Here is a 14,260-nt window from a genome sequence, read left to right as displayed (position 1 = left end):
TAGTGGAGCATTTAGGTGATGTGCTGGATTGGAGGAGTTCTGGTGTTGATGGGCCAGGGGGGGTGCTCCATGTGGGCCAGGGGGGTGCTCCATGTGCTCAAAGCACATGAAACGTTTTGTGAAGAACACCCAAGAAACAGGAGCTACAGTAATCAATGCAGGAGGTGAAACAAAGAGGAGGGAGGGGCGGAGACTTTCTTTGTGCAGATATGGTGACTGGTCAAGACTTCTGATGTGTGAAATGGTAATTGGGGTTACAATTACCAAGGGGGGGGGGGAGGGGGGGTATAAAATATTTATGGTGATGGAAGAAAGTATCACTTTTGAATATGATGGACTTGGATCCATAGCAGGTCCTTTGTGTGTGAAGGTTTCTCCAGGATCAAACCACAATCTCCTGTTTGAGGGCACACATTTCAAATTCAGCAACAGTTTGACACTTCATCCAATTTTCTATATCATTACCTTCAAATGCCAAAATGTAAAGAGTCATAAAGAGAAGGGTCCGTTGAACCAGACCCCAAATGCAATAAAACAGGATTGTCGACCTCTGATCAGAAGATTGCAGATTCCCGCCTTGCCTGTCCATTTGTTAAAGTGTCGTTCTGTTTACATCCCTTGAGGCGGCCGCATGACCCTCAGGGACACACCTGTGTTGCCCTTGAGCTGCGGCCACTGTTCTCTCTGACCCCCCACAGACCCAAACAACCCAAAAACCCCCACAGCACCTGTGGGTCAACCCACCATACGGCTGGATCTGACTGAAGCAGCGTTCACGCCAAACACAGCTTCAACGTGACTTCATCCTGCAGTAGATGGTGAAGCTCCTTGTGCTGGGGGAGTCTGTGAAGGATCTCATGAACCCATGGAGATGGGATCACTGATGCTCTTGTAGAGAAGAAGAGAACCTGATCTGTCAACATGTCTTCCATGCATTGTAACTGACATAAACACAGACACTGCTCCACATAGCAATCAACATTTGGTGGTGGCTCCTCCCACATGTGTCTGGGGTTTCAAGCTAAAGGAAAAATTTTTGGACAGGCGTGGAGCAGCGAATTCGCTGTGTGTCCAAACAGAGGCAGCTGATGCAAACGTGGAAATCCCGTTCAGCACGAACTCAGCATTAGACGTTATTTACAAGAGCCATTGCTCTTGGATTAAAACTCCAGCACAACTCAACTGTCAGCAGACGGAGTCGGCATGCATCACATGGGGATCTACGGTCGGTGGTAAGAGGCTGTGGACAAGTAAGCCGAGATGCTCTGCCCCCCCCAAACGCTATATTTTTTAGATAAGCCATGAATGTCAAGTCAACAGCTGCTCCTCCTCATCTCTATAGGCAGACTGGTCGCCATCAGAGATGAGCCCCAACTCTGCGGTGTCAGCAGCCAACTTCACGATGGTGTCGCTGTGACGGACAGCAGTTCAGTCATGAGTGAACGAGGAGTAGAGCAGAGGACTCAGTACACAACCCTGGGGGGAGCCGTGGATGTGTGGCTCTGACTCTGTCTGTGACCAGAGAGGAAGCCGCTGAAGCACAGGCAGGTCCCAGGTCCTCCAGCTGGTGTGGGAGGGTGATGTTGTAATCCCCAAAGATAATCCTCACTATAAGGATCCTATTTGTTTCCAAGTAAACTGTTTAATGCATCTGTTCACTGCGTGTGTGGAGTTCCTAACTTCTTAGGTTTTTTTTTTTTTTTTAACTTGTCCTGTCCAACAGCTAGGCAGACAGATGAGAGCTGAGGGCCTCTTGTGTTGGACAGATTTTACTTTAACAAGAGGGGTTATTAATCTTCAGACAAACCAAAGGTATGTCTGGATAAACCCCTTTTGTAATTGAGGCCAAACTTTATTAATTTCAATCATGTCTGAAAATCTTTGGTGTTGGACCGGACGGAAAAGGAAAGAGGGGAAGAAGAGAGAGGGACGATAGAGAGAGGGGGGGTAGGGGGTGATAATAGGAGGGGAAGGGGGATAAGACCATGAAGCAGCATAAAGCAACAAGTTTACTGGTTGTTAATCATTATGGTAACGTTCAAATGTAGTACAATAAGGGCGGAGCCTGTCCACACACACACTCAAATGTTATAAACACACCTGCTAGCTGCAAAAAATGTCCACCTGTCGACATATATACAAAACAGATAGTGTTCACACGCATACTTATGCCTTAAAACCAACTAGTGTGAAATATTTCAGTCATTCAGTCATGCAAACTGTAAGTGCAAAGGTGAGCTAACACCTGTGCTCAGGTGAGTGTTTATGTTCTTCTAAAATGGATGGTGGAACGTGGAAAGAAGGAGGGAGAGTGCCCAGCCATCCCCACCCCAAGACCCCCACCGCAGCAGCAGCGGCAGCCGGAATCCCCCCAACGCCACACGGGAACCGGCAGGGAACAACCGCCGCCCGGGCGACCAAGCCCGCCACCCAGGCCAGGGCCAGCAGGACCGCCGCAAGGCCCCAAGAGCCAGAGAGCAGGGAAGCACGGAGGGAGAGAGAGCGCCGCCCCAGCCCAACCAGGAGAGCAGCCCCCCCGCCGCGCCGGGAGAACCCAACGCAGGGCCCCACCGGAGACGGACGCCCACAGCCCCAGACGAGCACCCCACCACCACCCAGGAGTTCCGGGCATCCCCCCGCCCCAACCCCAGGTACGAGCCAGGACCCCCCAAGGGAGACCCGCTCCGCGCTCCAGGCAGCCATCCGCCCGGCCCGCGGCTGGTCCAGGGAGGAGCGGGGCAGGGGCCCGCCGCCCCCGCCCAAGAGGGGGGGAACCCCGGGGAAAAAAAGAGGGCCCACAAGGGGTGTTGTAAATATGGCCCGACCAGGCTCGGCCACAGTTGGAAATATGGCGGGGCCCAGCGCCCAGGAGCAAGGACCAGAACCCACCCCCCAGGGACACGAACACTCCCGGCTCAGATGTAATGTGAACCCCCCCGCCGCGCGGAGAGAGCACCGCCGGGCCCAGGAAGCCGGCACCCCGGGGACACGGCCGCCGTTGCAAAGGGGCCCGTACCCCCCACCAGGGAAGAGGCAGGGGACAGATGGCCCTAGGTCCCACCTTCCTTGCAAAATGTGTGTGCGTGTATGTGTGTTTGAGAGGGTGTGTGTGTGCATGTGTGTGTGTTTATGTTGGAATGTATATATTGAGGGGGGAGGGGTGTGTGTGCTAAGGGGGGTGCAGTTAAAATTGGCGGGTAGGGCACTGAGGGGACATCTCCTGATTACTCACAGTGACGTCCCCTCACCCTCCCCACCAAGGGACCCTAAATGTCTAAGGTGTGGTTAAAATTGGCGGGTAGGGTGCCAGGAGGACATCCGCTGCTTGCTGGCAGTGATGTCCAAGCACCCCCCCTACCAAGGGCCCTACATGTCTAAGGTGCAAATAAAACCGAAAGAGGGGGGGCCCACTCCATACGGCAACCATGGGAGGGGGGCCACTGCCTAGTAAGCCCCCCCCCCCAAGGCTCATCGCAGGCTAAGCCCCCCACCCCCTCACCCTATTATGAGGTTATATGAGGAAGGGGGTAAGTTGGGGACAGCTGGTAGACTGTCCCCCGGTGGTCAGACAGCTGCCCCCCCCCCCCCCCCCCCAGCAAGGGGGCCAGGCCCACCCAGCCCAGGGGCCCCACCCCCGGAGGCGCCGACACCCCAGGCCCAGCACCACCCCCCCCCACACAGAGAGAGAGGAGCCAGAAAGCGTCGGCCCCCCCCAGGAGCAAGCCCAGGCCCCCACCCCCAAACGCCGGCCCTGGAAGAGCTCTGGTCAGGCCTCGACGGGACCGAGGCAGCCGACCGGCCGGGGAAACCGCCGATGGCCTCAGCGGAGACCCCGACCCGTCAACCCCCCCTGCCCCGTACCAATAGTGCCCCCCCCCCCTCCCCCAGAATGCCCCCCCACAAGGCAGGGCCGACAAGACCCCCCACCCCACCACCCCCCAGACCCCGCAGCCAAAGCGGATGACACCCAGAGCGACCGGGGGCCCCAAGAGGGCTATCCCGTCCCGCCCCAGAGCCAGGGAAGGGCCGATCCCAGCCCCAGGTGTAGGTGGGAAGCCCATCCAGCGCCGCTGGGCCCCCCCCCCGAGCAGCGCCCCCCGCCAACCCCCCCCAGCACAGGCAAAGGGACCACCCCCCCAAGCCAAGCCAGACCACCACCCCACCCCCCCACCACGCACCCCCACACCCAAGCCCAGAGGACCACGCAGCGCCCCAGCCCGCCCAACCCAGGCGCCGGACCCGACCCCCCGACCAACGGAGCCCCCACCACCCCCCGCCAGGCACCGGAGGCCCCGACCCCCACCCCAGCCCACGGCAGAAGGGCAAGGAGCGGCGACGACCAGGCCCCCCCCACCCCCTAAGTCACGGAGTTAGCTATGGGAGACCAGAGAGACTGAGTTCTTTCAAAGTTACTTGAACCTTGGGCTGACATTTTTTCCAAGCTGATATGATCAAGCAGCAGATTTCTGTGTTGACTTATATTTATATTTTTCTTGCTTTTCCAATTTATTAAAATAGTTTTTTTAGCAATGCAAAGAGTTATGAAAATGATAGAGCCTAATCCTCCTTCTACATCGATGGCACTCATGTCACCAAGCACACAAAGTGACGGTGAAGCTGTGATTGAAACCTTAAGCCAGACTTCTTAGGTTTTTTTGCTGAAAAATGTTCTCCAGTGTTTTGATTTCCCAAGATTCTGGCATTTTGTTCAGATTTCTCCTGGCAGGCTGCAGGCTGTGTCATTTTTCTATATATAAATATTTCTTTATCTTTCTGCTAAAAGGATGCAAACTGGATGAGATCAGGAATCAGCTCATGTCAGAGGTTTTGAAAATTGTATTTAATGCAGTGAAGTTAAATACACGTATGTATTATTGCCAATGGTGACGTTACGTTTTGTCTATAGGTTTGGTGGTATTGGGCAGGCAGTCCCAGATCACAGCGTTAAAGGCTGACCTGAAGTCTACAGACAGCATCCTGACGTAGGTGTTCGTGTTAGGGTTAGGGTGGGAGAGGGTCTCCAGGTGGGAGAGGGTCTCCAGGTGGGAGAGGGTCTCCAGGTGGGGAGGGTCTCCAGGTGGGAGAGGGTCTCCAGGTGGGAGAGGGTCTCCAGGTGGGAGAGGGTCTCCAGGTGGGAGAGGGCAGCGTGTAGGGCTAATGAGACGGCATGTTCCACACTCGTGTGAAAATGAGCCATCAGCATACACTGTAGAGAAGCAGCTTAAATGCTAGAGAAGGCTCACAAGCAAACACAGACCCCTGACCTCTTAATTAAGGTGGGGGTCTTTGTTTTCTTTCAGATGTTTTCCTTAATTGCTTCACACCCTCCCAGCCGCTCCCAAACTCTCTTTGGATTAACTTTAGCCTAACATATTGACCTAAACAGCGAACGCCACTTGGTCTGTCCCGCTTCAGGGCTCTTTGTGGCGTCAAATGTGTCTTCTGTCTGTGAATGTACGCGTGCACGTTGAGGCAGGACAGTTTCAAACAACACATTGCAACATTCTTATGGTCTGAAGAGACCACAAATGTGCAAAGATCATCTCACAACCGCAGCTGCACAAAAATGAAATGCTGGAAAGTTTTTGAACGTCATTAAAGCAGAAGGTTCATGTAGGAACCGTGTTTGTGCTGAAGGAAGTGATGCAGATCACCTCCACCTGAACGTTCAAGAATGCCCCCACACACCCCAGCTCTCTGAAGCCCACTGCTGGCTGTGTGGGCTGGATAACACAGGGATGGAAAGGGGAGGAAGACATGGGACGTATGATCTGCAGCCCTCTGGCGTGCTGTGACACCACCATCAAAGACGGCTTATCTGTCATCATTCAGAGAGCTGCAGGGGAGGGGGAGGCCCCCATCCTCTGCAGCTGAACGCCGGCCCTTGTTGCTTCTGCGTGAGGCCTGCAGACCCTCTCTAGCACGGCAGCATGCTGTGTGTTGGCTCACACCTGCAGCACCGTTAGGAGGGCCGCACTCCTTCCTCCCTTGTGCTCTGAGAGATGGCCGAGCTCTTCCTGCCTTTATAAACTCAAAAAGAGCTCAGCTGAAATCCCTCAGGTCCTCCAGCTAAAGTCTGTAAGCGTTCCAAAACCCACTTTAAGACTAGAGGAGATCTCTAGATCAAGCCGTTGCTCCTCGTCTTTGGAACTCCCTCCATTGTCTTTGCTCAGATTATTGCTCTAGTTATTCCTACTATCAGCCCAGAACAGGCTGAAGCGGTAGAAGTGGAGGCATCCATAGAAACCTCTGTAACATTAGACTGCTTCACTGCTTTGGATCAATAACATCAGTTATTACGTCCTCCAAATCCTCAACGTGTCTGTTAGACCCAATTCCCACTAGACTTTTTAAAGAAACTTTTCCCCTAATTAATGATCCCATATTAACAATGATAAATGCCTCTCTGGAAACGGGTTACGTGCCACAGTCTTTTAAATATGCAGTTGTTAAACCTCTTCTGAAAAAGCCCAGTTTGGATCCTAGCATCTTGGCCAACTATAGACCGATATCAAACCTGCCCTTTATTTCTAAAATCCTAGAAAGAGTTGTAGTTAAGCAGCTTTACTGCCACCTACAGGACAACAGCCACTTTGAAGACTTTCAGTCGGGGTTTAGACCTCACCACAGTACGGAAACTGCACTAGTTAGAGTCTCTAATGACTTGTTATTGGCCTCAGAAAAGGGACTACTTTCTATTCTCATCTACTTCTACCCTTCCTCTCTTATCTATTCTTGATCATTATTCATCGTTTAGTTCTCTATGTCTCTGTTTTGTGCAGTCATTCATGTATTGTCCCTCTTTCCCCTCCTGGGGAGTGGGAGTGCTTCCAGACTCCTGTTGGTTCATCCGTGCTCCTGTACCTGACCGAGTACCTCGTCTCTGCTCATGCTCCTACACCTGGCTGTGGATCCTGCCTCCAGCTCGACTCGCGCCCCCTGACTGTCCCCCCAACCACGGCTGGACTTTATATATGTAGTTGTAGATTTAGATAAGAGTTCTGGTACATCGCCTGTCCGTCCTGGGGGAGGATCCCTCCTTCATGTGGACACCCCTGAGGTTTCTTCGTTTTTTTCCCGGAATTCGTTTTTTTAGGAGTTTTTCCTTACAGAGAAGGGGGGTCTAAGGGCAGAGATGTCCAGTTTAGCTTAGTCAGTTTGTTAGTTCATTTTAGTATTTTCCTATTGAACTCTATGTATTCGTGATCCTTTTGATTTTGTTTTACTTTTTCAATTACCGATACGAAAGCCCATCGAGACAACGGTTGTTGTGAATTTGGGCTAAACAAATAAAATTGAATTGACTCTTTTAAATCTCAGGTCAAGACGATTTTATTCAGGAGAACTTTTAGTTGATTTTAGTCCATGCTTTACTATGTTTTGTTTTATTATTATTAGTGTATTTTAATACTTCTTTGTGTTTTGATATGATTTTAAGCTCCTTTTATAAAACTGTGATTCGTTCTGGGAAAAGTGCTACATAAATAAAGATACTCTATTCTATTCTATTCTGTCACAGAAGGTCTCCAGATACATTTTCTTTCTGAATATTCAGTGATCCTGAATCCGTCTGCAGGAGAGATGAAGATGACTTGATGAAGATGAGAACACAGATCAGTCCTGATCTCCTCATGTAGGTCCGGATGAAAACACGTTGGTCTGGATTTTCTGGATTTACAGTGACGTTAAGGGTGGAGCAGAAAAGCAGAGCATCCCAAAACTGCATGGTTCTATTTTGAAATGGTTTGAGGGTCACAAAGTTGTTTAAGTGGATTACATAACTGCGCATGCTCAAACAAGTTCGTAAAAAAGACAACTTTTTTGTTAAAATATCTCTTAAATATAAGGAGATTCTTATCAACTTTAGGGAAAATTCCCTGCGAAACCACACGTTTTCTTTCACTTTGATATTTTTACGTATTTCTTAAGCAGGAACAGTTTTACAGTTTCCCAGCTTTGGACCTCCGCGGCATCCGTACAAGTATGACTTTAATAAACAGTCTTGTCTTCGTTTCGCACACATTGCGCCGTGACACGAGCCTCGCAGCACACTGCACGAGACCGTTTCTGAGGACTGGCTGTGTCACGAGGGGCGTGTTCGCGCCGCGCGGGAGGCGTTCATATCTTTGAGCTGAGCACCGCAGCAGCCAGAAGTCCGCGTGAACCCGCCGCGCGCTCAGCTCTGTCCGCTGAACGCTCCTGCCCGAACGTGCGCTCCGGCTGCGGGTGTCACAAGCCTCCAGAGTCCGGGAGCGTGGGGCCGATCCGCACGCGACGCGCGTCATGGCGGCCGCGCACAGCGACTACAGGTCCTACCTGCGAAACGACGTGGAGGCGGGCCAGCAGCGCCTGCACGCGGGCCCGAGCTCCGAGTCCAGCCACCGGCCGCTGCTGTTCGGGACCCTCGCGGTCATGGGGCTGCTGCAAGTGGCCTCCAGCGTCGCGATCCTGCTGCACCTCACGGGGTATCTGCAACAGGTAAGGGCAGCCTGTGCGCGCGCGCGCGCTCCGAGGAGCCTGTCGAGCGCGCTGCGGTCACACACACTTCCTCGTTTACCGGGAGTTTTTAGGGCTTCGTGATTTCAGAAAACGCGCCACTAGCTGTTCCACTGTCCACGACCTGCGCGCGCACGCTCACACAGGTGGACTGACAGGAGGACTTTCAAATGTTTACAGACATGTCTGTCATCAATGTAGTGTCACGAGTGGAGCCGGGGGTCACAGAGTTCTGACTCGGTCCGGTCCAGGTCCGGGCGCGTAAACGGGCTCCGAGCTGCTGTCTGCCGGCAGAAACCTTGACTTCCATCATCCGTTACTCCGGATGCAGCGCAGCAGGTCTTACCCTTGTGCTATCCTAGGCACTTTAACATATGGAGCGGGGTCATCTAGACCCACTAGACAGTGGGTCATCTAGACCCACTAGACAGTGCTCTGAACCTTTTTTCTTCAATGATTTGTGATCTTCACTGGTGTCCATGGATTACATGAAATCTTTCCACCTTTATCCACCTTTGTCATGGTAGGGGGGACACCTCAATGGAAGGGGGGGGGGGTCATCTAAGATAGCACAAGGGTTAAATGGCTCCTATGACCCCTAGAAAGTGGAGTTTGGAGTGGGAGGGGCCTGACCTGCCTGAACACCTGGGTACCAGAGTGTTTCCACTGGGACAGCCCGCTGCAGTGGGCCTCTCCCACTCCCTCACCCAGCACCCGTCTGCTGTCGGTCTCTAACCGGCCCTCTCTCTCTCTCCCCACAGGTGGACCTGTCCACGGCGCCACACCGGCCCATCGAGGTGAGTCTGCAGAGCGGATCAGGTGTTCCTCCTTCAGTGGAGCAGGGATTTTCTCACGGGTGTTGTTACTTTGCACGCCCAGCCCCTGTAAGCGGCACAAAAGCCCGGGCCGGTCCGCTGCAGCGCAAACATCTACAGTTCCGCCTGAGGCTGCAGTGAGTCACGGGCCGGCGCCAGGGGTCGCTCGTCCCGCCATGGCTGCTGTCCTCCAGAACTCCTTTTCTCTAATCCATTTTTTGGAGGGTTTGGTGAACCTACCATAGATGTCAGTGCGGTTTCCCATGAGGCTTTGGTTTCACTTGAAAGCTCGTGTGTTTGTGTTTCGACTCTGGTGTCGCTGGCAGCGGGCTCGGAGCCACCGCTCTGCGGCGCCGTTGGACTGAGCAGGTCTCCATGTCTTTGTCCTGCTGGAAGCTTAATGAAGAACTGGAGTAACACATGTCCAGGTCCTGGACAGACCTGGTCTGGATGTCCCAGAGGGGAGGAAGCAGTGAGATCTAGCTTTGGGGATCCACACCTCAACTTGATGGAGTGAGGAAGGAGAATTTTGGGGAGCCGAAGCCCACGCAGCTGCAGGCCAGGGCATGCGCAGTCAGGCCAGCTGCAGACGACAGGCTTGCAGAGCTCGTGCACGGCAGAGCGCGCCCGCCTCCCACTTCTGCACATCTGTCTGGACTTGTGAGCAAATATTTGTAGAGCTGTTAAGATGTAGACTTCTGAACGTGTTCCAAGTGGGAGGAGTCAGAGGTGGGTTAAGTGGCTTTAAGGCGCCCAAATCCAGGCCTGGAGGGCCGGCCTCCTGCAGGATTTCCTCAAACCCTTTCTTACCTGCTGCTGATTACCTGTACAGGTGTGTTCAGCCAATAAGAAGCTTCATGGCAGGTTTGCTGGACACCGGCCCTCCAGGCCCAGATAAGGGCACCCCTGCCAGCTAAACACCTTAAAGCCACCCATCCCACCGCAGACTCCACCCTCATGGGGTGCCCCTAAAGACTTTTCTGTCCTGGTTCTCATGCAGGACAGCAGCTAGTGCACTGCAGCAGATGTGCCGTGTTCTTCTCTGCTAAACAAAGCAAATGTCAGGTGTCGTCAGTGAAAAGGCAAAGGGCTCAGCATACTGAGATCCCAAAGTAAAAGCACCCACAACCTGGTGCTGCTAGAACAGATGAAGATGAGCTGACCTCTGTGACCCAACAGCTGCTCCCAGAAACTCTTGGTTCAGAACGGACAGACGGGAACGTCTCTTCACTAAAGACATGCGTCCTTGATCACGTGACTTTGGAACAAAGTGGAAGTAGATCCGACTAGAGCTGCCCGCAGGCGTTAACCGCCCCCTTGTGGCCCACCTCCCCTTGCTGAGCGGCTGTCTCATGCCCCTCACTCTGCCCCTGCCCCCCTACGCTGTATGTGACAAATCCATCTTCTTTTCTGGTCCATCTCCATAGCAACCACTTCATCTTTTGGTTGCCGGGGGTGACATACAGGTCTAGGTCATTTTTCAGAAAAATCAGCAAAAGTACATTTTTAGATTTCTTCGTGTTTTCCGTCTGTTCTCGATTATTTTTCAAAAGTTCTCCATGTCTTTCTCCACCTTAATCTCTTCCTCACCTGTCGTCCAGGTGTTGTCCACCTGTTTCCTGTGCTGCATGACTGAAGTGTTTCTGGACCTTACAGCTCTTCACAGCTGGACTAGACGTGTTCCGGTTTAGTTTGCTTTCTTTTCTGGGAGACTGGAACTGCCGTTACTGAAACCGTTCTGCCAGGTTGAGGTTCTGTCCGATACAGGCGACCTCTTGGAGACTGACAGAGATGGAGATGACATCCCAGATCATTATAAGCCCTTTAGAAAGCACTACGTGGCTATATTTGCTTTAATTGAAACATTTCAGGGACAATAATGGAAAAACACGTATTTATCGCCAGCTATGTTTCTCTGAAGTCATGAGACTAACTAGCATGATTTCACCTTTAAACTCAAAGCATGGCGTTCCTCATTAGTGACCAGAAAGAGCAGCTTAATGCCACGCAGAAACGGACCTGAAGCTGTACTGTTCTACTGCCTGCAGGAGGTCCAGGCCAAGCCGGTGCTCAATGCGCTGAAAGACCCCCGCAAGGCCAAGAAGGTCAGAGCTCTGCCGTCAGCCCACCTCCCCATCAGAGCTCCTCAGGACTTCAAAAAAAGTGAGTTGATCTACCGCGCGGGTATAAAAGAGATTCAGTACCACAATGGACAATTCTATTCTGAGGTTGGTGCTGTGAAAAAAGAGAGACATGCACCAAATCATTTATGCAGGTACAAGTATCTCCAGTTTTCAGCCAAATGGGATTACAGCAGGCCTGCATGGTGCTGTGGGGAAAAGAAAAACCCTCTGACGGTCCAAACACGTGCTTCACAGGTCCACTGATATCTCCACTCTGGCCCTTGGTGTACAGTGGTGGACAAAATAGTTGGTACCTCTCAGTTAAAGAAAGAAAGTCCACAATGTTCACTGAAATGACTTTAAACGTTCTAAAGTAACAATAAATTAAAATTTATTGAAAATTATATCATCAAAATCAGCCATTACTTTTGAGTTGTTGATTAACAGAATTATTTAAAAAAACAAACTAATGAAATAGGGCTGGACAAAAATGATGGGACCTCCATAAAACTCAGAACTAATTTTCCAGGGGGTCATGATGAACTCAGGTATGTCCTTTAATTGACATCACAGCTGTTTTCAAACCCCAAATCAGTCAGTCTGCTTATTTAAAGGGAGACAAATAGTCACATAGTTGCTGTTTGGTGAAAAGGTGTGAACCACACTGAACATGGACAACAGAAAGCCAAGGAGAGAATTGTCCCAGGACATTAGAAACACAATTATAGACAAACATGGTAAAGTTAAGGCTATAAAACCATCTCTAAGCAGCTTGAAGTTCCTGACCACAGTGGCACATATTATTCAGAAGTTTAAGACCCACGGGACAGTAGCCAACCTCCCTGGACGATGGAAGAGGAACATTGATGACAAATGGAGGAGACGGATAGTTGGAACTGTATCCAAAGAGCCCAGAAGAACCTCCAAAGACATTAAAGGTGAACTACTAGATCAAGGTACATCAGTGTCAGATCGCAGCATTCATGGTTGTTTGAGCCAGAGTGGACTTCATGGGAGACGACCAAGGAGGACACCACTGTTGAAAGGAAATCAGAAAAAAGCCAGACTGGAATTTGCAAAAATGCATTCTGGGAAAATGTCCTTTGGACAGATGAGACCAAACTGGAGCTTCTTGGTAAGAAACATCAGCTCTATGTTGGTAGACTCAAGAATGAAGCATCCAACCAAAAGAACACTGTCCCTACTGTGAAACATGGAGGAGGCTCAGTTCTGTTTGGGGCTGCTTTGCTGCATCTGCCACAGGGGGTCTGGAAGAAACCGTTTCATTGAAATGATTGCCTCAAAAGGTTGAGCAAAAAATTTGAAGTTAGAGGTCCCATCATTTTTGTCCAGCCCTATTTCATTAGTTTGTTTTTTTAAATAATTCTGTTAATCAACAACTCAAAAGTAATGGCTGATTTGGATTATTTAATTTTCAATAAATTTTAATTTATTGTTACTTTAGAACGTTTCAAGTCATTTCAGTGAACATTGTGGACTTTATATCTTTAACTGAGGGGTACCAACTATTTTGTCCACCACTGTAAATGTGAGTCTAGGTCTCTGTGTGGCCCTGCGACACACTCATAAAGTGTCTGCAGCAGTAGCTGGGATAGGCTCCAGCAACCCCTTGACCCCAAAAGGGATTCAGTGGGGTTTGGAAAAGGGATTGTATTAAACACAGAAAGGGCTTGTCATCAGAGGCATATATGGAGCCCAGGTCGTACCGTTCAGTGTCTGTCTGCCTCGGCAGTGTGCTCAGCCTGACTACTCGATGAGTGGAGTCAGATTTCACGATGAAAGTCTGCTTCTGGCACATGGAGTGGTCTAAAATGGGCCTAAAGTCAGTGAGAACCCACTAAATCCAGCAAGGAGGTAGAAAAAAGCCAGCTGAAAGGAATCTGGTGCACCGCCCACACACTACATTCAACTGTCAACAAGAAGCTGCTGACTCGGTGCAACATAAAAGACCTGTTGGTCATGAGTACAAGAATGGTTGGCGACTTTTAACCTTCTCAGCTGGCACATTTCTATCTACATCCTCTCCAAGAGCAGTTTGGAAAACAAGTAAAAAACACGCATGACCTGACGAACAGAATGTACCAAAAAACAGAATTTAATTGACTTATGAAAAGTGTATAGCGGATGCAAAAGACCAAACAAGTAGAAGTGCGATGCAACCCAGAAGTTCTTTTGGTTTTCAGTGAAGGGTTTTCTCATTTTCGCGTTTTCTTAAATGTTACATTTGTTTAATGGCTTAGTGGAGCCCACACCATGTCTGTCAAAATTGGAGCTTATGTCTGCTATGTCAATGAAGTGTTCCTTTATTACTTTAAAGTTTTAGTTTTTGCTCCAAGTCATGAACTCTGCTCTTGTCGTTCCACAGAGGGGAACAGCGCCATCGTCATTGAATGGGACGGGCGGCCGGAAAACCTTCGCCGAATGTCCTATCGGAACGGAAAACTCAGGGTGGAGGAGTCCGGTTTCTACTACGTCTACGCCAACACCTGCTTCCGCCACTACAACCTGGAGCCGTACAGCAGCGGGCCGCGCGAAGACCCCCCTGTGGATATTGGCAACCCGACCCAGCTGTTCCAGTATTTCTACCGTGAGAGCATCAGGCAAAACGGCAAAGAAATCGTTTTGATGAAGACGGGCAGCTCCATGCGCTGGAACAACACGAGCTTCAACATGTACTGTGCCCAGCAGAGCCGGGGGGTCCACCTGGTGGAAGGAGATGCTTTGTTTGTGAACGTCTCCAACGCGTTTCTGCTGGACCAGGAGGCAGAAAAGACCTACTTTGGAGCCATAAAGCTGGGCAACTGA

At 50.9% G+C, this 14,260-nt stretch overlaps 1 protein-coding gene and 1 long non-coding RNA gene across 2 annotated transcripts in view; one reads left to right on the top strand and one right to left on the bottom strand.

Annotated features, from left to right (window-relative positions):
• The window catches only part of LOC144988579 (uncharacterized), a 27,092-nt gene extending 18,639 nt beyond the window's left edge, over window positions 1–8,453 (bottom strand). Inside the window, exon 1 of the long non-coding RNA XR_013652501.1 lies at window positions 8,317–8,453. This is a non-coding gene — a long non-coding RNA (uncharacterized LOC144988579). The remainder of the gene's footprint in view (window positions 1–8,316) is intronic.
• On the top strand, window positions 8,284–14,260 carry tnfsf11 (TNF superfamily member 11). The gene is given in 4 exon segments (NM_001278889.1): window positions 8,284–8,478; window positions 9,258–9,293; window positions 11,360–11,474; window positions 13,821–14,260. Coding segments are annotated over 4 exon segments (786 nt in total).

This window comes from Oryzias latipes, chromosome 21 (genome assembly GCF_053564925.1).
Source record: "Oryzias latipes strain Hd-rR chromosome 21, Olatipes_Hd-rR_3.1".
NCBI classification, from domain to species: domain Eukaryota; kingdom Metazoa; phylum Chordata; class Actinopteri; order Beloniformes; family Adrianichthyidae; genus Oryzias; species Oryzias latipes.
Note: the sequence above shows the minus strand (reverse complement) of the source record. Positions and strands in the feature narration are given on the sequence as shown.